This window comes from Triticum urartu, chromosome 1, assembly GCF_003073215.2.
Source record: "Triticum urartu cultivar G1812 chromosome 1, Tu2.1, whole genome shotgun sequence".
In the NCBI taxonomy this organism is placed as follows: Eukaryota; Viridiplantae; Streptophyta; class Magnoliopsida; order Poales; family Poaceae; genus Triticum; species Triticum urartu.
Genome location: NC_053022.1, coordinates 59,957,171 through 59,983,295, shown reverse-complemented (window position 1 = coordinate 59,983,295; position 26,125 = coordinate 59,957,171). Strand labels below are relative to the sequence as shown.

The following is a 26,125-nucleotide window of genomic DNA, read 5'->3' as shown; positions in this document are numbered from 1 at the left end:
ATGGTTTTGTAAAGGGTCGGTTCCTCAGGGTAAGAGCAAATATTTCTGTCTATGAACCACTGGTTCGTGGCTTTAACCTAAAAGAATCGGTGGAGGATAAGGTGGGCACGTGGTTTGATTTCCACTACGAAAAAATACCTCATTTCTGCTTCGAGTGTGGAAGGCTGGTCCATGTTAATGGCGTCTGTGAACCTCCGATGGATAAAGAGGCGCAGTGGGGAGAGTGGTTGAGGGCATCCCCGAGAAGGAATTCAAGCTACATCATGGAAGGTCGGGGGGGTTCTGCAAGTAGCTACAATAGCGCCAACTCATCTCGCACTGGCGAGGGTGAGCCGGTCCGTTTCGGTGCATCTGTGAGAGACATGCCAACTAAGCGTAACCTGTGCAATTCCTTCTCAAAGTCCGAGCAATCCCACACTGGTGGGGGAGAGGAGAGGAAAGGAATGTGGTGAACAGCCCGAACAAGGAGAAGAGTAGAGGTGAGAGCTCGCAAGTATGGGACCTGAGGCAGGATTTGGAGGAAAAAAGGGAGATGAACATCAGACAAGATCTTCTTGACAAGCAGCAAGAGAAGCACAAGCCAAAAGACCGACAAGCAGATCTCAGAAGGTATGAGTCAGGACGCGGCCCCGCTCTAGAGCATAATGATCAGTACAGAAGAAGGGGATACTATGTGCGTAAACCTAGGAGGGGAGAGCATCAGTTTAGCCATCTGGATGAATGGGACTACGAGAGGGATATGACAAGGAAGAGGAGGCCTAGGCAGCTGTGGATACCTAAGGGAGAGCAAGGAAGGTACGGGGAGAAAGATAGTGTGTCTCGTGAGAAGAGACAGAGAACAACACATGTGTTTGATCGTCTAGAGGAAAATGAGAAGAGAGCGGCGGACCCTGCCAGGGAGCAGGGCCGCCGAGAGCAATGATTATCTTAGCCTGGAACTGTCGAGGGTTGGGGTTGGACTCGACAGTTGGCGAACTGAGAGACCTGATACGGTCCTACAACCCAGCGGTGGCCTTCTTGTCAGAAACAACAAAGAGATCGGCTCCGATGGAAAAATTGAAGTGGTCCTTAGGGTTCCGACAGGGGGTGGCGGTAAGTTGCAGGTGGAGAAGTGGTGGTCTAGCTTTGTGGTGGAGAGATGAGGTGGAGGTCTCGGTAAGGCCTTGGTGCCAGTACTTTATCGATGCAGCTATAACTTTCGAGAACAGGACCTTTAGATTCACTGGAATCTATGGGGAGCCTAAAACTGAGTTGAGAAAGAAAACATGGGACGCTCATCGGTTTCTGAAAGCTCAAGATAATTTTCCGTGGATATGCGCGGGGGATTTCAATGAAGCCCTTGAGAGAGCAGAGCAGCTAGGAGGGAACGATCGTGATCTTAATCAGATGGAGGCTTTCAGGGACTGCCTAGACATGTGCGCACCGGCGGACATGGGGTTCAGTGGCTATCCCTTCACCTTCAATAACAAACGGGACCCTCCGGAGAATGTTCAAGTAAGGCTGGACCGAGCGACTTGTAATAGTGAGTTTATGCAGCTTTTCTCGGGGTCTAGCGTGGAACATGTATTAACTGAAGAATCAGACCATATGGCACTGGCCATTAGAGTTAGAGAGGAAGGAGTGGAACAACCGGTTGTGGTTTCCAGATTCAAGTTCGAAGAAATGTGGACTCGCCATGGGGATTATGATGATATGGTTACTCGTGCATGGGAGGCGGTGGGGCACGGCCATAATGGCATGCAGGCATTGGTGGGCAAGCTGCATGGTGTCACTGGACACATGCGCGAGTGGGGTCATATGGTTTTTGGCTCGGTAAGGAGACAAATTAAACAACTCAAGGGCGACCTGCAACAAGCTAAAGAGGAGAGGATGTCAAATGAACGCATGCAAAAGATTAGAGATGTAGAAGGGAAGTTACGTGAAGTATACCTGAGGGAGGAAATCATGAAGAGGCAAAGATCTAGAGTGGATTGGCTGAAGGCAGGGGACCAGAATACACTATTTCTAGAACCGTGCTTCTCACAAGAGAAGAAAAAACACGGTCAAGTCACTACGACGGACAGACGATTCGAAGTGTGTCGACGATGAGGGTATGAGGGTGATGGCTAGAGATTTTTACTCACTATTGTTTGCTTCGCAGGGCACAACTAATATGCAACAAATATTGGAGAATATCCTGGCGGCTGTTTCTGAAGCTATGAATGACAAGCTAGATGTTGCGATCAACGATGACGAGATTGAAAAGGCCCTCTTCCAGATGGGCGCGACGAAGGCTCCCGGCCCGGATGGGCTGCCTACTCTTTTATATCAAAGGCACTAGCCTTTGGTGAAGGAGGAGGTGTGCAAAGCCATTCGAGATTTCCTTGGAGGAGACAGATTTCGGAGGGCTTTAATGATACCATTCTAGTGCTGATCCCAAAGGTGAAGTCACCGGAGCTGCTGTCCCAATTCAGACCAATTAGCTTGTGCAACGTTCTCTATAAGATCGCAGCTAAGGTTCTAGCTAACCGCCTCAAAGTGGTGATGCCCATTCTGGTCTCGGAGGAGCAAAGTGACTTTGTACCGGGAAGGCTCATTACTGATAATGTTCTCATGGCGTACAAATGTGTTCATGCCATCCGAAAGAGGAAGAGGAAGAACGCCTTGTGTGCGGTCAAACTGGACATGATGAAGGCATATGACCGTGTGGAATGGTCGTTTCTGCAACAAATGATGATTAAGCTAGGTTTTTCTCAAGCATGGACAACCATGATTATGAGATGTGTGACCTCGGCTCGATTTTAGGTGAAGCTTAATGGTAACTTATCGGAGGGCTTTCTACCGAGTCGAGGTTTGCGCCAAGGAGACCCCATCTCTCCCTATCTATTCTTATTTTGTGTGGAGGGTTTCTCGGCACTTCTTAAAAAAGCTCAAATGGAGAAGGAAATCCAGGGTGTGTCCTTTGGGCGCACTGGCCCCACAGTTACACACTTGCTTTTTGCGGACGATAGTATTGTTTTCCTTGAGGCTTCAAAGGAAAATATGGCGAAGCTCAAGTCAATTTTGCATGCATATGAGGAGGCTTCAGGTCAAAAAGTGAACTTAGAGAAATCTTCAATCTTCTTTGGGAAGGGATGCAGTAATGATGACAATGAGATTCTGAAACAGGAGGTGGGGAATTCATTCTGAGGCTCTAAACGAAAGATACCTTGGACTTCCTACGGTTGTTGGCAGGTCGAAGGACGGGTGTTTTAAGCATGTCAGTGAATCATCTAGGGGAAAGGTTATGGGGTGGAAAGGACAAGGTTTATCGAAGGCAGCAAGAGAGGTTCTTGTCAAGTCTGTGTTACAAGCAACACCGACTTATTCGATGAGTTGCTTCCAGCTCTCTAAGAAAATGTGCGGGAAACTGAAATCTATCTCTTCTAAATTCTGGTGGGGAGCTGCCAACGGTGAACGAAAAGTCCATTGGTTCGCTTGGGACAAGATGTGCACTAGAAAGCAAGCAGGAGGAATGGGATTCCGGGATTTTGAGTTGTTCAATCAGGCTCTCCTTGCTAAGCAAGTATGGAGATTGCTGTTGTGCCCTACTTCATTATGTGCAAAGGTTCTGAAAGCAAGATATTTCCAGAATATGGATATTATGGTTGCTCCCTGCCCACAGGGGTGCTCATACACCTGGAGAAGCTTGATGCATGGACGGGATCTCCTCGCTCAAGGCCTAGTTTGGAGGGTGGGGGAGGGAATGAAGATAAGTGTTCTACATGATAATTGGATCCCTTGCAAGGGCAGCATGACTCCCCTCGGTGCCACTTACGTGCCAAACACGATCAAAGTGACCGACCTTCTGTCAAAGGATGGAAGGGCATGGGACGAAGAAAAGCTGCAAGCTGTATTCACCCCGTCGGACGCCCAAGACATCAGGCAGATTATAGTGGGCGGGCCAGGTAAAGAAGATTTCAAGGCATGGAACTTCACCAAAAATGGAATCTTTACAGTGAGATCGGCGTACCACCTAGGAATCGCGTTAAAAACGGCGACAAAGGCACTGGCCTCCTCGTCTAATTCGGTCGCGGATCACAAGAGTTGGCACGAGCTGTGGGCAGCGGATGTCCCAAACAAGGTGAAAATCCATGGATGGCAGATGTCGAAAAGTGGACTGGTTGTTGGATCGGAGCTGCTACGACGACATGTTAAGCCTGGAGTATTCTGTATTGCATGTGGCCGCGAAGAAACGATAATCCATCGAATGTGGCGATGCCCACACTCGCTGTTGTTCTAGAAATCTCTTTCCAAAGCCGTCGAGATGCCTCTACCAATGCTGCCTAAGTGCGTCGAGGGAATACAGAACATGCGATCATGGGTTTTAAACTGGCTCAGTTCAGCATCTGCAGAAGAGAAGAGAACGATGATGTGAGCGTGGTACGAGCTGTGGCTCGTGAGAAACAATGCAAGGGAATGTGCCAAGATCGAAGACCCGATGCTCATTGCAGATAGAGTCGTCCGCCTGGATGTGGAGTGGCAATCAATTAAGGAGACCTCAAGCTCAGCGAAGTATGGAAAGTTGGGTGAAACCAGATGACGGTTGGGTGAAGGTGAACACGGACGGAGCGATTGCAAAGCAGGATGGATCGGGAGGAGGTGGAGCGGTCCTCAGGGACCTTCATGGCATGTCCATGGCAGGAACGTGCCATTCTTTCCCAGTTGCTGCAGATCCAGAACATGCGGAGATCTTGGCGTGTCGGTGAGGGGTGCTACTGGCTCAAGAACATGCAGCTCAGAAGGTGATGGTCGGGATGGATTCACTGTCTACGGTAGGGTAGATCAATAAGATGCAGAAAGACCTATCGGCAAGCGGGCAGATTGTCCAAGAAATCAAGGAACTGCTAGCTCAATTTCAAGAATGCAAAGTCAGATGGGTTCGGCGTTTCGCAAACAAAGTCGCGCATAGACTTGCTAGGGAAGGTTGCTGTAGATCTTTATGTCATGTATGGCGTCAGGTGGCGCCGGATTTTGTAAGCTCGGACCTATCCTCTGATGGAGGTTTGGAGCACCAAAAAAATTAGCAACGTTCCCCTAAAAAAACTCACGTGCCCTGCTTTGCGCTCTTGCTCACGTGATTTCTGTTTGGCCTTCTAGGTGTCTATTACAGTATACTTCCTCCGTCCGGAAAATCTTGTCCCAATCTTGTTCTTCAAATGGATGTATCTAACACTAACTTGATGCTAGATACATATACATTCATTTAAGGAACAAGTTTTTTCAGACGGAAGGAGTATTTGACAAACAGGCGCCTGAAGCGTCCCAGCGCTAGGCCAGCCCATCAAAGTTTTTTTAGTGTTTTAATCCCTCCTTGACGATCCCTCGCAAAAAAATCCCTCGTTGAGGAGGTTGGTGCAACCAACAAGCCACCTAGCGGGATCTGGTTACAACAACTTTTTCCTTGTTTTATTCTTTCTTTTCCCTTTTTTGTTTTCTTTTTTCCTTTTTTCCATTTTCAATTATTTATTTTTTATTTTTCCTTTTCTGTTTTTTTCCTTTTTCTTCTTCCTGGTATGATGAATTGTTTGCAAATACGTGAACTTTTCCGTTGAATCGATGATTTTTTCTAAATTCAATGAAGTTTTTTTGAAATCGATAATTTTTAAAAAATTTGTGCACTTTTTTGAAAATCAATGAACTTTTTTTCAATTATGATGAACTTTCTTAAAATTGATAATTGTTTCAAATTGGATGAAATTTTATAATATATTTTTCAAAATGGATGAACTTTTTTCAAAAAATATGATTTTTAAATTGAATTTACTTTTTTCAATATTGACGATCTTTTTTAAATTTCATGATCTTTTTTCCAAAATCTATGAACTTCTTTTTTCAAATTCCATGAAAATTTTGAATCCATGAACCTTTTTTGCACTCTTAATCATGAGCCTTCTTTTTAAAATTTGGTTAATTTTTCCAGATCTATTATCTTTAAAAGTTAACTGGTCAACGATTGATGGGTCTGCAATTGACCTGTGCGAACGAAGTGGCTGCGTCGAACGACTGCGTGACCGAGCAACCACCAGTGCTTGTTGGGCTGGCCCACAACTGGCTCGGTCAGTTTGGTTCGCCAGGTACTCGGGTAAACAGTTGACAGCGAATCAGTTGACCACTAACTGCTGACTTTTGACCAGTTGACTCTAAAAAAGTTCACGGGTTCTGAAAAAATGGTCCTTGAATTTGGAAATTGTCAAGATTTTTTTAAAAAATTAATGAATTTGAAAACAGTTCATGAGTTTGAATAAAAGTCATAAATTTGAAAAAAATCATGAATTTGGAAAAAGTTAAAAAATAAGAAAAATAATAATTGAATTCTAAAAAGTTCACGTGTTTGAAGTTTTTTTAAAATTTCATGAATTTCGAAAGAATTTCTTATAAGAAAAGGAAAAGTAAAAAGAAAACGGAATAGACCAAAACCTACCTAAAACGGAGAGAAACAAATAGAAAAAAAACCATCTAGTGTGTTGCGGGGGGGGACACACACACCACACACCCCAACTACATAAACAGTTTGCTAACTCCGATTACTGCACTAATGAGGAGTTATATCTATCTTTGATCTTCCACGAGATTCGTAGTTTTAAATTGACGAATTTGTTATGAAAATAACCGAACCTACTCCACATCCCTTTCTATGAACATCATAGTTTATTTGCGGTAATACGAGTAGTACAATAGTAGAGCAAACACCTTACTCACACGCTGCAACATATCGAGTTCAGTGGCCGGTACCGTCGGCAGTTTCCAGTTGGTGTTCCAGTGCTTCCTAATCTCGAAGCCGGCTGCCACTCGCGGGATCTCCGCTGAGATCCTTCAATGGACACACACACACAAAACGACCACACACCCGCATGTCCCTCCCGGCGGCGCCGGTGGTGTCGTTGCGCAGCTCCCAGTCGGACCTGAAGAGCACCTTGTTCTGGAGGTTGGCGTGGTAGTAGCTGTTGTCCAGGACCCCCCTCGCCGCCCTCGACGTGTCCACCCCGCTGGCGTTGTGCCCGGAGGCGTTCCGGAAGGCCAACTCCATGTCGCGGATGTTGTTGGGCTCCGTCGGGTCCGGCGTCCCTTGCACGCCCTTCTGCTCCTCAACGTGCTCCGCGAGGGCTCTCTGGTACCTGGCGCTGATCGGGGTGGCCGTGGCGTTGTCGAGCCGGTCGCGGAACGACGAGAGGTGGGCGACGCCGACGGCGTGGGCGCCGGAGAGGACGACGAGCTCCGTCTGGGTGAAGTTCCTGCCGGCGAAGTTGGCCTTGAGCTGCGTGAAGTTGAAGGTGGATGGAGGGAGGACGGCGTCGGCGGCCGCGGCGGACGACCTGACGCCGTCCTTCCGCCCCGTTGTGACGTCGTAGGCGATGTTGCCGCGGCTGAGGATGAAGGTCGCGTCCCGGGCCGCCAGGACGACGATGTCCGCGCAGGAGACGCTTTCGCCGAGCTTGCCCTTGATCCTGTCGATCAGGTCGAAGCCCTCGAGGCCGATGTTGTTCGTCGCGTCCTTCTCCGTGCTGCCGCCGTCCGGCGCCTTGTCTAAGAGCACCGATCCATCGCAGCCCTGCACGTACATCATTTTACGCAGCAAATCAATACCAAGTGCATGCATGGATAGATACATCTGTCATCGACGGCAATACGGCATGCAAATTTGTCGGATCATGGCTTTGCTTATGCATACGTACGTGGACCCAGCAGTCGTGGAAGAGCAACCGGACGAGGGCGGCGCCGATGCGCGGGTTTTTCTTGATGGACATGGCCACTTCCTTCTTAACCGTGTCAGCAACATCGTGCTTCTTGCCGCCGCCACCGTCGGCCAGCACGGGCTGCCCGTGCCCGGCGAAGAAGGCGAGCGACAGGCAGACAGACACCGCGATGGCGCCGGCGCTGAGCTTGATCACCATCGTAGATCGATCTGGAGATGGATATTGCGAACTGAAGATGGATTGTTGTGTGTTTGTGCGTGTCTAGTGAGGTTGAGATCCAGCGGTATATATAGAGCTCAGCTCATCACGACGTTGATCACGACGAAGCAGAGAGCTGCATGCAATGCATGGGTGCGCGCCGGAGATCCCGCTGGGCTTCGATAGCTTGCATGCACTACACCTGACGCAATTGTCAATCCTGCTGCTGCTTGTCGTTAAAGCATTTGGCGTAACGCGTGTTTAATTAATCAACTGCTTGGATACAGTCGATGCCAGAAATGCAGGCCAAGCAAGCATGCATCATTGTGCGCAACACATCCACAACTAGCTTAGCTTAATCTCTGGATAATCAGCTGGAGCGCGTGGTGTCGTTACGCCACCAAAAAAATATAATATACTATTGGTCAACGTACGCGCATGCAAGTTGCCACGGATTTCCTTGTGCCTGCATAATAGATCACGGTTGCACCGTTTTGTAATCAAAATCTCGCGGATTTGCCGATTCTCAATTTTCCTCTCCCTCACATCTTATTAATCTGAATTGAACGTTACTGGTTCCAAAATGCCGTCCGAAAAATATTCAATTTTAATCAAAGCTTTCTTGCAGTCGTTTTTCCTTTTTTTGAGCACTCGCGGGGGAGCTCCTATTCCGCGCGCTGCTTGCTGGGAAAGGTGCAGCGCTTGAACTTGGGCAGACCGAGGGCGGGGCGGGGCGGGGCTCCCTTGTTTCTTTTCATTTCTTTTTTGTTTTGTTTTGGATTTTTTTTGCTTCTTTAAAAAAGTTTGTGATTTAGAAAAAAGTTTAGAATTTTAAAAATGTTCACTAATGCAAACAAATGTTCATGAATTCAGAATGTTTTTCACAAATTCCAACAAATGAACATTTTTTAAATTTTGATGACTAAAAATTGAATTTTTTATGAACATTTTTTGAATTTTTATGAATGTTTTCGAATTTAGATGAGTAGTTTTTGTATTTGATGAACAAATGTTAATTTCAGTGAACATTTTATGAACTAGATGATTTTTTTAATTTGATATTTTTGTAACAATTCATGAATTTTTTTGAATTCTACAAACAAATTTTGAATTTCAAAATATGTTCACTCCTGATTTGAAAAATGTTCGCTGATTTGACAAAATGTTCATGGATTTCAGAAAATGTTCATGAATTTGGAAAGAAAAAACAAAAAACAAGATACAAAAAAGGAAAACAAAAAATGAAAAAGAAAAAGGAAATGGAGAAAAAACCAAAAGAAAAGGAAGAAAAAACCCGGTTTGGGAAGGTTGTAGTATGTTCCCAAAATCGGAAGGTTAGTTGGGCTGGCCCACATGTACGCAATGGGGATCCAAGGGGAACACACACTGTCGCTATCGGGCAACCTACGTGCAAATATGATCCCCGAATCACGAGAGGGTGGAGGGGAGTTCCCACATGAACTGAATGCATTACTCAAAGAACCATCAGGCTAGTTTCGTAGAATCGCCCTAGCGTGTGAGGAGGGATATCAATGCCAAGGTAGGACAACAACCTTCTAAGAGTGCACGGTAAATCAAAAGGTCCAAAGAGACAAATCATTAACAATGTTTCTAACGGTAAGCCCTTTGCATGTCTTGCCACAAAAGACACAAGCATTCCTCGATTCCCAAATGTTCAAGAGGATATAGAGGGACACAAAAAGCTAGATGTTGTTGTCGAGGCCATGTAAAGAGGGTGCATCCCAAATAAGGTCAATGGAGATGGGGGCCGGTGGGAAACCCCAAGTCGAGCCAAACCTGAGGCGCACAAGGACACCGAATGAAAAAGGTGCAACACATTCTTGTAGGGCGTCGCAGCATGGCCGAGGCATGTAGAGCGATCTTCTTGTTGAAGAGATTGTTCCTAGTATTTGGCTGATCTTTGAAGAGTAGCCAACCCACAACTTGATCTTGATTGGAACCTTGGAATCAATTAGAGGCTATCTTTTCTTTCCGCCAAAAAGAAAAAAAGAAAAGGAAATAGGTTGTCTTTTCGACTTTGCTGTGTAGTACGTGCGATACAGGCCAGCTTAAGGCGGGAGCCAAAGACACCAGTTTGCTTCTTCGTTGTCGCCATCGAATATACTCCGCCCGCCTTTTACTATGGCTGCTCTTCCAGACTTGTAGGCTTCTATCTAGTGACGTTGCAGGCCGGAGCGAGGGAGCTTGATCGACTGCACCCGCATGAACCGAAAACAGCCCGAGATCCCCTATTTCCGTCCGCGCCCACAACCGCGACGTCTCTTGACGCAGCGTCACTGATGTTGTGCCTGCCCTGGCCTTGGTCGGCCACCATGGCAGCGCGCATCAGGAGCACATTGCGAGCACGGCGCTGACCGTGGGAGTGTGTGACAGTGATGCACGAAGTGTAGATGGGATATGTATGGCACCCACTGTTATCACAAGTCCGCAAAATGATAAATCGATGCAAGGAGGGGCTTGCGAAAGTGGCATGTCGGTTTGATGATAAAGCTCATCGCCTTATGATAGACGACGGTCGCGTGAATAGGTGGACGGCAAGACCACCATCGGGGCCGGTTGCAAAGAGCAAAAGCGACAACATAGATGGATCGCCATGAACGTGTAGCCATTTGTTTCTCCCGTTGTAATGTACGGATACATGTCTTAGTCTATAAAAAAGGGCGGAAACATGTTTCATGGTGCAGCCACAACTTTTCCGAGGTGCAATACACGTCTGGCCACCAAATGATCGGACGAAGTGAGACGTTGCTATTTTGGTCTGGTTATTATTTCAGAACGTATGTAAGCGTATGCTTTACACATGTGTAGCCAAGAGAGTCAACATCAAAAGATGAGTTCAAAAGAAGAAGAAAACATGGGCGAAGAGATTCAGCAAATTAAATGATAAACAAATGATTGTTCTACTAGAAAAGAATGAATAATTATTAAACGTCGTGCGTGGATGTCTTGTCTCGTTCAAATCTTGACGCGCGCGCGCTTTAATTAAGGGTAGGACATCTGGTTGGTGACATTGCATGTCCTCCTGCTTCCGATCTCGTAAAGTGGGTCCTTGGACTCGACCATCTTGCTGAGCTTGGTCATGGCGTTGGCGAAGGCTGTGTTCCACAAACTGGCTTTCTTCTTGTACGATTTCATGTGCTCTTCTGCGGTGCCGTTCTGCGTCAGCTCCCAGTCTGACTTGAAGAGCACCATGTTCTGTAAGTTGGCGTTGTAGTAGCTGTTGTCTAGGTAGCCCACCGCCGCCAAGTCCACCACCCCATTGGCCTGGTAACCAGCCAGCTTACGGCTCGAATCGTCGAAGTCACGGACGTTGTTCTCTATCACACCAGAGTGCTTCCGCCCTTCGGCTGCAACGACTGCACCGTACGTTTTGTTCATCTCACCGTGGATGATCGGAGTTCCGAATCGGTGTATGACCGACGTTAGGTTGGCGATGCCGACAGAGTGTGCGCCGGAGAGGGCGACGAGCTCCACCAGGTTGAAGCCCTTGGCCATGAAGCTTTGCAGGAGCTGCTGGAAGTTGTCGGTGGGGTTAGGGAGGTGTTTTCCCGGGTCCTCTGCCGACGAGACGACGCCGTCCTTGCGGCCGGGCCCGTCCACTTCGTATTTGATTGTGTTGTTGCTCAGGATGTAGGTGGCCTCGCGGGCGGCGAACACGACGGCGTCGGCGCAGGAGACGTTGACACCGATATCCTTTTCGGCGAGCCTGAGCCTGATGGCGTCGATCACCTCGAGGCCACGCAGGCCGCCGTTGCTTGGCGACGCCTTCTCCGTCTTCCCAGCGAGCGTCAGGGGAGCATTGCTGGTGGTGTTTTTGGGCGTGCTGTCAAGCAACACGGATCCATCGCAACCCTGGTAGTAGGCATGCATGAGTTAGTTTGAAACATGTTGATTACCGGACAGTTATACGATCATTCGTTGTCAGCTAAGCTAGCCTCCAGATTTGCACTACTGCACTACTGAGATATTGCATAATATGGTGAAATTTAATTAGTTGCACCGGTACATAATTTCATTAATTCGTGATCTAACAATCCAATAGAGAAGAAAAGGCATGCTTCAATGGAAAGGCATCATTCAGCCAACTGTTCAAAACTGGAGATTTGCTCTATAGAAGGATCTTCAACTTCTTATGCACATGATCAAGGACAAGCATTCCACATTGTTCCAACAGTGGAGAACTTCTAAATTAGTAAACATGTTCCCAAGAACAGGCATTGGTTGATGCTTTTGTGGCGTGTTGTGTCAGTTTTTACTTAGTTTCCCCTTCTGTTTTCCTTCCACCATGTACTATACATTAATGAAAAATTTACCATAGAACTATTGTCGTACGGAGCTAAAAAAAGAAAAGAAAATAAAGTGTGCTTTTCATAAACTGCCGCAACAGCAAGAGCAGCTTCAATTCCCCTACTAAAAAAAAGAGAGCAGCTTTAATCACCCTGACGAAGCAGTCGTGGAAGACGAGTCGGATGAGGCCAGCACCCAAGCCCCGGTTGATATCCATGTACTTCTGAACGACTTGCCTCACAGGTGCCTCCAGGCCGGCGTAGCTACCAGTACCAGGGGCCGCCGCCGACCCCACCTGCGCCGTGAGAACGACGTAGATGGCCAGGGCCACGGCCACGAAGAGAGGTGCCTTCTTCTCGTCACCCTTCGCCATGATCGATCGACCTCTTCACCTCGAACAGGACAATGTAGTGTTTTAGCTATCTCTACGTCACTTCTTGCAGACTAGGGATGAAATGCTTCTCAGCTGCGGATCGGACGATTTACTTGTGCTGAACAAGGGCTTGTATTTATACGGCGAATAAGGTAAGCACACCGATTGTTTATGCGCCTTGTGAACCGTGCAGATGATATTGTACTACTAAGAAAGATAAGGATTGATATCGATCGAACGTGCACGACAATTATGCACTTAGTGCTCTATCTCTTCTTCAGCCACGATCAATCGAATTGAATTAGCCTGCTGTGAGCTGCCGCCGCCTAATTTTGGAACGTGTCCAAGCTGTCCGGAATTCCAGCCAGGCATTTCGCGTCAACTTGCATACTCAAGTCAACCTCTCTTCTTCCTCTCATATATGCTGGATGTGTTGTACAAACTGATGCACATGGTCGACATCCCAATAATCGTGGAGTCCTATTGCAAATCTTTAGTTCAGGCGAAAAGAAGACAGACATATCCTTTATTTTCAGATACTCTTATTTCTTTCTTCTTTTTTGAGTTCGGTACTCTAATTTCCTTATTTTAGAAAAAAGAGGATCAATCCCGGCCTCTGCATCGAAGCGATGCATGCAGTCATCTTATTAATCAAAAGATCAAACAAGTATATATTACGATACAAAAACTCATCAAGAGATAAGTAAAAGGAGAACTCAAAGAAACAACGGGCAAAAAAAAAGGACTAGATGACTACACACTTATCCTATTGTTGAATCGCCATCCAAATCGGTTGTAGGTATCCCGTGCTACCGTCTTCCATCGGTTGCACTAATAAGCCATATGCTTCTTGGATTCCACACGGCTGAGTAACGATCACGTACGGATCCAACCAATAACTCTGTAGATTAACTGCAAATTTTTTGGGATGTTTTGTCTGTTAAAAATCGTATCATTCCGGCAGTTCCATATGGCCCAAAGTAATGCATACATTCCGACTCGAATATGCGCCGCTAATTTAGGCTCTACCTCGTTTATCCAAGTCCCAAAAATAATGTTAATGTTATCTGGTGGGCCGATGTTAAATGACACATGCATTGTGCACCATAGTAGCTTGGCAAGTGGACAGTCAAGAAACAAATGTTGGATTGATTCATCCTGATCACAGAAACAACACCATTTACTACCCTCCCAATTACGTTTTGCTAGGTTGTCCTTAGTCAAGACCACTTCTTTGTGTACGAACCACATAAAAACTTTTATCTTTAAGGGCACCTTGGTTTTCCAAATGTGAAGTGACTTTGGTATTGGACCAGTATTTACCAAGTCTGTATACATAGACTTCACTGAGAATACCCCTGACACCAAAAGTTTCTAGTGTAGTGTATCTGACATATCAGAAAGGTTGACCCGCATCAACCTGTGCACAACATGTAGCCATCTATCCGATCGTTCCCCCACAAGTGACCTTTTGAACTATATGTTACGTAGTGGCAGTGGGTTGGCTCGCCACAGTGGTCCGGGCGTGGCGGCGATGCATGGGCGGGTATGATCTAGGACTGTCCGGGCCTACCATGGGCATATCTGGTGAAACACATATTGGCGTGCCGGTGGTTTCCCCGTCCCCAGATCCTGCGCTTCGCTGGAAGCTCCGAAGGTGGTTTAGCTTCCTCCAGGCTACGTCTGGCGATGGCATGAAGTGGTGCAACGATGGGGCAGGGGTGTCCCTCTACATCTTGTGGCGGACTAGGGGACGTTGTTGTATTTGTGTGTCGTAGTTGTCGCGGTTGTTGTGGAATGTGGAGCACATGCGAGATGAAGTTGTTGATGACATTCGGCTCTCCAAGTTGTGTGACATTTCATGTTCTCATGCATGGCTTTGGTTGCGTGTTGATGTCCTTAGGAAGATGCACGTGACCGACTATTGCCACACATGCATGCTAGAGATCGGTTGGGAGTTCAGTTTCTTGTGACCTTGGTGTGGGTGTACCCATCCTAGCAAAATGGTCTTCTTCAACAAATGGTGGCGGCCACCCAAGGTGGCTGAGCTAGTAATGCTCTTCAAGTATCGGGTATCGAGGTCCCGGGTGAAAACCATAGGACCTTCATTGATCTCATCTGGCAATGGCGGTGTGTATACTCCATGTTTTTTAGGAAGGCATTGCTTTGGAGATTTCTCTGACGTGCTCTCTAAGGTGAAAACTTATGATATGGCCTTCAGTGGTTAGATCTTAAGATGGCGGTGCTTGCCCATCATTTTCTTCCAGGATGCATTACATCCAGGGAAATTTTCTTGTAATTTGTGTATTGTCAAAGACGGTGAATAATGTTGTTGTCTATTTGATTTGCATGGATGGTTGTATCTACTTTTGTTGGTTCTTCTTTCTTCAATTTAGCTCTTTGGTTCTGTGCATCCCCAATGTCTTGACTACATCTTCTATTTAGCTCTTTGGTTCTGTGTAAGGTTACTTGTTGCTTAGTTTTATGTCCCATCTTTCTTTAATTTTTTACAGGTTTTAATTCATGGGTGCTTATTAAAATTCGTGAACATTAAAAGGAAAAAAAATACATTTTTAGCTTCATTAATATTTATTACATCCATGAATATTTTGTAGTTCAAGAACATTTTTAAAGTTTATGATTTTTTTTAAAATTTGAAACTTGTTTAATTTGCAAACATTTTTAATCCATGAATATATTTTAAATTCATGAACATTTTCTATAATTCAAGGTTTTGTAAATTCACAATATTTTTTAAAAATACTTGAATATATTTTAATTAAACTAATCCATTTAAAAATATTTCATTTTTCTGAGCGAGCAGTGGGGCGAGCGGAAAAAAAACTAACCGACCAAGAGGAATAGGGAGTCAAGCTAAGCAAGTAAGAGCTTGTGGGCTGATCCATGTGAGTGTTATAGCAGCAATTCAACGATTTTAGCATGGAATAAGACCTCTCAACAGGCTCAAACAACAACCACCAACTGGCACCAAGACCGACACGTGTAAGGACACCACAACGACGCACCAAAAAGCTTTAGATACTAAGCTCCCATGATTTGAAGCTCTCTGGTGCTTCGGGGATTGTGGGATCACTGTGGAACACGCATGTAAGATTATTTGTTGCTTAGTTTTATTTCATGTCTCTCTTTAATTTTTCATAGGTTTTAATTCATGAGTGCTTACTAAAATTTGTGAACATTAAAAAGGAAAAAAAATACATTTCTACCCTCATTAATATTTATTACATCCATGAATATTTCGTAGTTCACGGACATTTTTAAAGTTTGTGAACATTTTTAAAATTTGAAACTTGTTTAATTTGCAAACATTTTTAATCCATGAATGTATTTTAAATTCATGAACATTTTCTATAATTCATGATTTTGTAAATTCACAATATTTTATTTAAATACTTGAACATATTTTAATTAAACTAATTCATTTAAAAATATTTCATTTTTCTGAGCTAGCAGTGGGGCGAGCGGAAAAAAGCTAACCGACAGAGGAATAGGGAGTCAAGCTAAGCAAGTAAGAGCTTGTGGGCTGATCCCTGTGAGTGTTATAGCAGCAATTCAACAATTTTAGCGTGGAATATGACCTCTCAAGAGGCTCAAACGACAAACACCAGCTGGCACCGAGACCAACATATGTAAAGACACCACAACGATGCACCAAAAAACTTTAGATACTAAGCTCCGATGATTTGAAGCGCTCTGGTGCTTCGGGGATTGTGGGGTCACTGTGGGACCCGCATGTATGGTTATTTGTTGCTTAGATTTATTTCCCGTCTCTCTTTAATTTTTTACAGGTTTTAATTCATGAGTGCTTACTAAAATATGTGAAGATTAAAAAGAAAAATGAAATACATTTTTATCTTCATTAATATTTATTACATCCATGAATATACTATAGTTCACGGACATTTTTAAAGTTTGTGAATATTTTTAAAATTTGTAACTTGTTTAATTTGCAAACATTTTTTAATCCATGAATATATTTTAAATTCATGAACATTTTCTATAATTCATGGTTTTGTAAATTCACAATGTTTTTTTAAATACTTGAACATATTTTAATTAAACTAATCCATTTAAAAAATATTTCATTTTTCTGAGCGAGCAGTGGGGCGAGCGGAAAAAAAGCTAACCGACCAAGAGGAATAGAGAGTCAAGCTAAGCAAGTAAGAGCTTGTGGACTGATCCATGTGAGTATTATAGCAGCAATTCAACGATTTTAGCGAGGAATAAGACCTCTCAAAAGTCTCAAACGACAACCACCAACTGGCACCGAGACCGACACGTGTAAGGACACCACAACGATGCACCAAAAAGCTTTAGATACTAAGCTCCCATGATTTGAAGCGCTCTAGTGCTTCGGGGATTGTGGGGTCATTGTGGGACCCGCATGTATGGTTATTTGTTGCCTAGATTTATTTCCCGTCTCTCTTTAATTTTTTACAGGTTTTAATTCATTAGTGCTTACTAAAATATGTGAACATTAAAAAGAAAAATAAAATTCATTTTTAGCTTCATTAATATTTATTACATCCATGAATATTTTGTAGTTCACGGACATTTTTAAAGTTTGTGAATATTTTTAAAATTTGTAACTTGTTTAATTTGCAAACATTTTTTAATCCATGAATATATTTCAAATTCATGAACATTTTCTATAATTCATGGTTTTGTAAATTCGCAATTTTTTTAAAAAATACTTGAACATATTTTAATTAAACTAATCCATTTAAAAAAATCATTTTTCTGAGCGAGTAGTGGGGCGAGTGGAAAAAAATCTAACCGGTCGAGAGGAATAGGGAGTCAAGCTAAGCAAGTAAGAGCTTGTGGGCTGATCCATGTGAGTGTTATAACAGCAATTAAACGATTTTAGCGTGGAATAGGACCTCTCAAGAGGCTCAAACAACAACCACCAGCTGGCACCAAGACCGACAAGTGTAAAGACACCACAACGACACACCTAAAAACTTTAGATACTAAGCTCCCATGATTTGAAGCGCTTTGGTGCTTCGGGGATTGTGGTGTCGCTGTGGGACCCGCATGTAAGGTTATTTGTTGCTTAGTTTCATTTCCCGTCTCTCCCTAAATTTTTTTACAGGTTTTAATTCATGAGTGCTTACTAAATTTTGCGACCATTAAAAAGATCCTTTTTACATTTTTAGCTTCATTAATATTTATTACATCCATGAATATTTTATAGTTCACGGACATTTTTAGAGTTTGTGAACATTTTTAAAATTTGCAAACATTTTTTAATCCATGAATATATTTTAAATTAATGCACATTTTCTATAATTCATGGTTTTGTAAATTCACAATATTTTTTTAAAATACCTAAACATATTTTAATTAAACTAATCAATTGAAAAATTATTTCATTTTTCTGAGCGAGCAGTGGGGCGAGCGGAAAAAAAAGCTAACCGGCCGAGAGGAATAGGAGTCAAGCTACGCAAGTAAGAGTTTGTGGGCTGATCCATGTGAGTGTTATCGCAACAATTCAACGATTTTAGCGTGGAATAGGACCTCTCAAGAGGCTCAAACGACAACCACCAGCTGACACCGAGACCGACACGTGTAAAGACACCACAACTGTTGGGGAACGTAGCAGAAATTCAAAATTTTCCTACGTGTCACCAAGATCTATCTATGGAGAGACTAGCAACGAGGAGAAGGAGAGTGCATCTACATACCCTTGTAGATCGCTAAGCGGAAGCGTTCAAGTGAACGGGGTTGATGGAGTCGTACTTGTCGTGATTCAAATCACCGATGACCAAGTGCCGAACGCACGGCACCTCCGCGTTCAACACACGTACAGCCCGGTGACGTCTCCCACGCCTTGATCCAGCAAGGAGAGAGGGAGAGGTTGAGGAAGACTCCATCCAGTAGCAGCACAACGGCGTGGTGGTGATGGAGGAGCGTGGCAATCCTGCAGGGCTTCGCCAAGCACCACAGAAGAGGTGGGAGAGAGAGATGCAGGGCTGCACCAACGAGAGATCGAATCGCGTGTTGTGGGCTGCCCAATGCCTCAATATATATAGGGAAGGGGAGGGGCTGCGCCCCCTCTAGGGTTCCCACCCCTAGGGGGGGCGGCAGCCCTAGATGGGGAACAAGGGTGGCGGCCAAGAGGGGATGGGAGAAGGAGGCGCACCAATATGGGCCCTAAGGCCCATATCCCATTAGGGTTTGCCCCTTTCCCACCTCTTAGGCGCCATGGGCTCTTGTGGGAGGCGCACCAGCCCACTAAGGGGCTGGTCCCTCACCACTCTTGGCCCACGCAACCTTCTGGGGTTGGTGGCCCCACTTGGTGGACCCCCGGGACCCTCCCGGTGGTCCCGGTACGTTACCGATAAACCCCGAAACTCTTCCGGTGACCAAAACAGGACTTCCCATATATAAATCTTTACCTCCGGACCATTCCGAAACTCCTCGTGACGTCCGGGATCTCATCCGGGACTCCGAACAACATTCGGTAACCACATAAAAACTTCCTTTACAACCCTAGCGTCATCGAACCTTAAGTGTGTAGACCCTACGGGTTCGGGAGACATGCAGACATGACCGAGACGTTCTCCGGTCAATAACCAACAGCGGGATCTGGATACCCATGTTGGCTCCCACATGTTCCACGATGATCTCATCGGATGAACCACGATGTCAAGGACTTAATCAATCCCGTATTCAATTCCCTTTGTCTATCGGTACGATACTTGCCCGAGATTCGATCGTCGGTATCCCGATACCTTGTTCAATCTCGTTACCGGCAAGTCTCTTTTACTCGTTCCGTAACACATCATCCCGTGATCAACTCCTTGATCACATTGTGCACATTATGATGATGTCCTACCGAGTGGGCCCAGAGATACCTCTCCGTTTACACGGAGTGACAAATCCCATTCTTGATTCGTGCCAACCCAACAGACACTTTCGGAGACCTGTAGTGCACCTTTATAGCCACCCAGTTACGTTGTGACGTTTGGTACACCCAAAGCACTCCTACGGTATCCGGGAGTTGCACAAATCTCATGGTCTAAGGAAATGATACTTGACATTGGAAAAGCTTTAGCATACGAACTACATGATCTTGTGCTAGGCTTAGGATTGGGTCTTGTCCATCACATCATTCTCCTAATGATGTGATCCCGTTATCAACGACATCCAAATGTCCATGGTTAGGAAACCATAACCATCTATTGATCAACGAGCTAGTCAACTAGAGGCTCACTAGGGACATGGTGTTGTCTATGTATCCACACATGTATCTGAGTTTCCAATCAATACAATTATAGCATGGATAATAAACAATTATCATGAACAAGGAAATATAATAATAACTAATTTATTATTGCCTCTAGGGAATATTTCCAACAGTCTCCCACTTGCACTAGAGTCAATAATCTAGTTCACATCACCATGTGATTACTCACAGGTCACATCGCCATGTGACTAACACCCAAAGAGTTCTGGGTTTGATCATGTTGCTTGTGAGAGAGGTTTTAGTCAACGGGTCTGAACCTTTCAGATCCGTGTGTGCTTCACAAATCTCTATGTCATCTCCTAGATGCAGCTACCACGTTCTATTTGGAGCTATTCCAAATAACTGTTCTACTATACGAATCCAGTTTACTACTCAGAATAATCTGGATTAGTGTCAAAGTTTGCACCGACGTAACCCTTTACGACGAACTCTTTTACCACCTCCATAATCGAGAAAATTCCTTAGTCCACTAGTTACTAAGGATAACTTTGACCGCTGTCCTGTGATCCATTCTTAGATCACTCTTGTACCCCTTGACTGACTCATGGCAAGGCACATTTCAGGTGCGGTACACAGCATAGCATACTGTAGAGCCTATGTCTTAAGCATAGGGGACGACCTTCGTCCTTTCTATTCTGCCATGGTCGAGCTTTAAGTCTTAACTTCATACCTTAGAACTCAGGCAAGAACTCCTTCTTTGACTGATCCATCTTGAACACCTTCAAGATCATGTCAAGGTATGTGCTCATTTGAAAGTACCATAAAGCGTTTTGATCCATCCTCATAGATCTTGATGCTCAATGTTCAAGTAGCTTAATCCAAGCCTTCCATTGAAAAACACTTTCCAAATAACCCTATATGCTTTCCAGAAATTCTACGTCATTTCTGATCAACAATATGTCAACAACATATACTCATCAGAAATTATATAGTGCTCCCACTCACTTCTTTGGAAATACAAGTTTCTCATAAACTTTGTATACACCCAAAGTCTTTGATCATCTCATCAAAGCATACATTCCAACTCCGAGATGCTTACTCCAGTCCTTAGAAGGATTGCTGGAGCTTTGCATACTTATTAGCATCTTTCAGGATTGACAAAACCTTTCGGTTGTATCACATACAACCTTTCCTCAAGAAAATCGTCGAGGAAATAATGTTTTGACATCCTATCTGCAAGATTTCATAAATAATGAAGTAATCGCTAATATAATTCCAACAGACTCTTAGCATCGCTACGAGTGAGAAAGTCTCATCATAGTCAACTCCTTGAAGTTGTCGGAAAACATCTTAACGACAAGTCGAGCTTTCTTAATGGTGACATTTACCATCATTGTCCGTCTTCCTTTTAAACCCATCTGTACTCAACAGCCTTACGACCATCAAGTAGTTCTTCCAAAGTCTACACTTTGTTTTATATATGGATCCTCTCTCGGATTATATGGCCTCAAGCCATTTATCGGAATCCAGGCCCACCATCGCTTCTCCATAGCTCGTAGGTTCATTGTTGTCTAGCAACATGACTTCCAAGACAGGATTACGTACCACTCTGAAGTAGTACGCATCCTTGTCATCCCACAAGGTTTGGGAGTGACTTGATCCGAAGTCTCATGATCAATATCATAAGCTTCCACTTCAATTGGTGTAGGTGCCACAGGAACAACTCTTTGTGCCCTGCTATACACTAGTTGAAGTAACGGTTTAATAACCTCATCAAGTCTCCACCATCCTCCCACTCAATTCTTTCGAGAGAAACTTTTCCTCGAGAAAGGACCCGATTCTAGAAATAATCCTTTATTGCTTTCGGATCTGAGACAGGAGGTATACCCAACTGTTTTTGGGTTGTCCTATGAAGATGCATTTATCCGCTTTGGGTTCGAGCTTATCAGCCTGAAACTTTTTCACATAAGCGTCGCAGCCCCAAACTTTTAAGAAATGACAGCTTAGGTTTCTCTAAACCATAGTTCATACGGTGTCATCTCATCGGAATTACGTGGTGCCCCTTTTAAAGTGAATGTGGTTGTCTCTAATGCTTAACCCATAAACTATTGTGGTAATTCGATAAGAGACATCATGGTATGCATCATATCCAATAGGGTGCAGTTATCATGTTCGGACACACCATCACACTATGGTGTTCCAGGCTGTATTAGTTGTGAAATAATTTCCACAATGTCTTAATTCTGTGCCAAACTCGTAATTCAGATATTCATCTCTATGATCATATCATAGATATTTTATCCTCTTGTCACGACGATCTTTCAACTTCACCCTGAAATTACTTGAACCTTTCAATAATTCAGACTCGTGATTCATCAAGTAAATATACTCAACATCTATTCTAATCATCTGTGAAGTAAGAACATAACGATATCCACTACACGCCTCAGCACTCATTGGACTGCACACATCAAAATGTATTAATTCCAACAATTTGCTTTCTAGTTCCATTTTACTGAAACCGAGGCTTTCAGTCATCTTGCCCATGTGGTATGATTTGCATGTCTCAAGTGATTCAAAATCAAGTGAGTCCAAACGGTCCATTTGCATGGAGTTTCATGCATACACACCAATAGACATGGTTCGCATGTCTCAAACTTTTCAAAAACGAGTGAGCCCAAAGATCCATCAACATGGAGCTTCTTCATGCGTTTTATACCGATATGACTTACGTGGCAGTGCCACAAGTAGGTGGTACTATCATTACTATCTTTTGGCATGTACATGTGTATCACTACGATCGAGATTCAATGAACCATTCATTTTAGGTGTAAGACCATTGAAGGTATTATTCAAATAAACAGAGTAACCATTATTCTCCTTAAATGAATAACCGTATTGCGATAGACATAATCCAATCATGTCTATGCTCAACACAAACACCAATCTCGATGGTAGAAGGAGCGTACGATATTTGATTATATCAACATTGGAAACACTTCCAACACATATCATCAGCTCACCTTTAGCTAGTCTCCGTTTATTCCGTAGCTTTTATTTCGAGTTACTAACACTTAGCAACCGAACCGGTATCTAATACCCTGGTGCTACTAGGAGTACTAGTAAAGTACACATTAACATAATGTATATCCAATATACTTCTATCGACCTTGCCAGCCTTCTAATCTTCCAAGTATCTAGGGTAATTCTGCTCTAGTGGTTGTTCCCCTTATTACAGAAGCACTCAGTCTCGGGTTTGGGTTCAACCTTGGGTTTCTTCACTAGAGCAGCAGCTGAATTGCCGTTTCATGAAGTGTCCCTTCTTGCCCTTCTTTGAAACTAGTGGTTTCACCAACCATCAACAATTGACGCTCCTTCTTGATTTCTACTTTTGCGGTGTCAAACATCGCGAATATCTCAAGGATCATCATATATGTCCCTGATACATTATAGTTCATCACGAAGCTCTAGCAGCTTGGTGGTAATGACTTCGGAGAAACATCATTATCTTATCTGGAAGATCAACTCCCACTTGATTCAAATGATTGTTGTACTCAGACAATCTGAGCACAAGCTCAACAATTGAACTTTTCTCCCTTAGTTTGCAGGCTAAGAAAATCGTCGGAGGTCTTATACCTCTTGACGTGGGCACGAGCCTGAAATCCCAATTTCATCCCTCAAAACATCTTATATGTTTCGCGACGTTTCAAAAACGTCTTCGGTGCCTCAACTCTAAACCGTTTAACTGAACTATCACGTAGTTATCAAAACGTGTATGTCAGATGTTCACAACATCCACAGACAACGTTCGAGGTTCAGCACACTGAGCGGTGCATTAAGGACATAAGCCTTCTAAGAAGCAATGAGGACAATCCTCAGTTTACGGACCTAGTCCGCACAATTGCTACTATCAACTTTCAACTAATTTTTCTCTAGGAACATATCTAAACAGTAGAACTAAAGCGCGAGCTACGACATAATTTGCAAAATCCTTTTGACTATGTTCAGGATAATTAAGTTCATCTTATGAACTCCCACTCAGATAGACATCCCTCTAGTCATCTAAGTGATTACATGATCCGAGTCAACTAGACCGTGTCCGATCATCACGTGAGACGGACTAGTCAACATCGGTGAACATCTTCATGTTGATCGTATCTTCTATATGACTCATGCTCGACCTTTCGGTCTTCTGTGTTCCGAGGCCATGTCTGTACATGCTAGGCTCGTCAAGTTAACCCTAAGTGTTTCGCGTGTGTAAATCTGTCTTACACCCGTTGTATGTGAACGTTAGAATCTAACACCCGATCATCACTTGGTGCTTCGAAACACGAACTGTCGCAACGGTGCACAGTTAGGGGAGAACACTTCTTGAAATTGTTGTAAGGGATCATCTTATTTACTACCGTCGTTCTAAGCAAATAAGATGTATAAACATGATAAACATCACATGCAATCAAATAGTGACATGATATGGCCATCATCACTTTGCTCCTCTTGATCTCCATCTTTGGGGCTCCATGATCATCATCGTCACCGGCATGACACCATGATCTCCATCATCGTGTCTTCATGAAGTTGTCACGTCATCTATTACTTCTACTACTATGGCTAACGCTTTAGCAATAAAGTAAAGTAATTACATGACGTTTATATTGACTCGCAGGTCATAAATAAATAAAGACAACTCCTATGGCTCCTGCCGGTTGTCATACTCATCGACATGCAAGTCGTGATTCCTATTACAAGAACATGATCAATCTCATACATCACATATATCATTCATCACATCCTTTGGCCATATCACATCACATAGCATACCCTGCAAAAACAAGTTAGACGTCCTCTAATTGTTGTTTGCATTTTTTACGTGGCTGCTATGGGTTTCTAGCAAGAACGCTTCTGTGACGCCCCCGATTTAATCGTACACTAAAAACGTGTACGATCAAGATCAGGGACTCACGGGAAGATATCACAACACAACTCTACAAATAAAATAAGTCATACAAGCATCATATTACAAGCCAGGGGCCTCGAGGGCTCGAATACAAGAGCTCGATCATAGACGAGTCAGCGGAAGCAACAATATCTGAGTACAGACATAAGTTAAACAAGTTTGCCTTAAGAAGGCCAGCACAAACTGGGATACAGATTGAAAGAGGCGTAGGCCTCCTGCCTGGGATCCTCCTAACTACTCCTGGTCGTCGTTAGCGGGCATCACGTAGTAGTAGGCACCTCCGGTGCAGTAGGAGTCGTCGTTGAAGGTGGCTTCTGGCTCCTGGGCTCCAACATCTGGTTGCGACAATCAGGTAGAAGGGATAGGGGGAAAAGAGGGAGAAAGCAACCGTGAGTACTCATCCAAAGTACTCGCAAGCAAGAAGCTACACTACATATGCATGGGTAAATGTGTAAAGGGCCATATCGGTGGACTGAACTGCAGAAAGCCAGAATAAGAGGGGGATAGCTAATCCTTTCGAAGACTACGCTTCTGGTAGCCTCCGTCTTGTAGCATGTAGAAGGGAGTAGACTGAAGTCCTCCAAGTATCATCGCATAGCATAATCTTAACCGATGATCCTCCCCTCGTCGCCCTGTGAGAGAGCGATCACCGGTTGTATCTGGCACTTGGAAGGGTGTGTTTTATTAAGTATCCGGTTCTAGTTGTCATAAGGTCAAGGTACAACTCCAAGTCGTCCTGTTACCGAAGATCACGGCTATTCGAATAGATTAACTTCCCTGCAGGGGTGCACCACATACCCCAACACGCTTGATCCCATTTGGCCGGACACACTTTCCTGGGTCATGTCCGGCCTCGGAAGATCAACACGTCGCAGCCCCACCTAGGCACAACAGAGAGGTCAGCACGCCGGTCTAAACCTAAGCGCACAGGGGTCTGGGCCCATCGCCCTTAGCACACCTGCACGTTGCGTACGCGGCCGGAAGCAGAACTAGCCCCCTTAATACAAGAGCAGGCTTACGTTCCAATCCGACGCGCGCCACTCAGTCGCTGACGTCACGAAGGCTTCGGCTGATACCACGACACCGGGATACCCATAACTACTCCCGCGTAGATGGTTAGTGCGTATAGACCAAATGGCCAAACTCAGATCAAATACCCAGATCTCGTTAAGCGTGTTAAGTATCCGCGAACGTCTACCAGGGCCAGGCCCACCTCTCTCCTAGGTGGTTTGAACCTGCCCTGTCGCTCCGCCTCAAAGATCCACTCGCGGGTGCGCCTCAAGCCGACCCGTCTTTAGTCACCACATGTATCATGTATAAAGTATATAGTATATACCCGTGATCAACTCCCGAGTGATCACGGC

At 44.5% G+C, this 26,125-nt stretch overlaps 2 protein-coding genes across 2 annotated transcripts; both read right to left on the bottom strand.

Annotated features, from left to right (window-relative positions):
* Positions 1 to 6,787: 6,787 nt before the first annotated feature.
* LOC125532707 (peroxidase 3-like) lies at positions 6,788 to 7,954 on the bottom strand. Its single transcript, XM_048696659.1, has 2 exons — positions 7,695 to 7,954; positions 6,788 to 7,570 (listed from the first exon to the last, which is right to left on the bottom strand). Exons 1-2 carry the CDS (start codon positions 7,911 to 7,913, stop codon positions 6,788 to 6,790), a joined length of 1,002 nt encoding a protein of 333 aa, XP_048552616.1. The 5' UTR covers positions 7,914 to 7,954.
* Positions 7,955 to 10,672: 2,718 nt separating this feature from the next.
* LOC125506251 (peroxidase 5-like) lies at positions 10,673 to 12,694 on the bottom strand. The gene is made up of 2 exons (XM_048671138.1): positions 12,373 to 12,694; positions 10,673 to 11,786 (listed from the first exon to the last, which is right to left on the bottom strand). Exons 1-2 carry the CDS (start codon positions 12,592 to 12,594, stop codon positions 10,917 to 10,919), a joined length of 1,092 nt encoding a protein of 363 aa, XP_048527095.1. The 5' UTR covers positions 12,595 to 12,694; the 3' UTR covers positions 10,673 to 10,916.
* Positions 12,695 to 26,125: the final 13,431 nt, after the last annotated feature.

Excerpts from the sequence above, each read along its gene's own strand:
- LOC125532707 (XM_048696659.1), bottom strand. The coding sequence starts at position 7,913 with ATGGTGATCAAGCTCAGCGCCGGCGCCATCGCGGTGTCTGTCTGCCTG. Across the intron at positions 7,571-7,694 it reads TCCACGACTGCTGGGTCCAC|GGCTGCGATGGATCGGTGCT; the intron begins GTACGTATGCAT and ends ATGTACGTGCAG.
- LOC125506251 (XM_048671138.1), bottom strand. The coding sequence starts at position 12,594 with ATGGCGAAGGGTGACGAGAAGAAGGCACCTCTCTTCGTGGCCGTGGCC. Across the intron at positions 11,787-12,372 it reads TCCACGACTGCTTCGTCAGG|GGTTGCGATGGATCCGTGTT; the intron begins GTGATTAAAGCT and ends GCCTACTACCAG.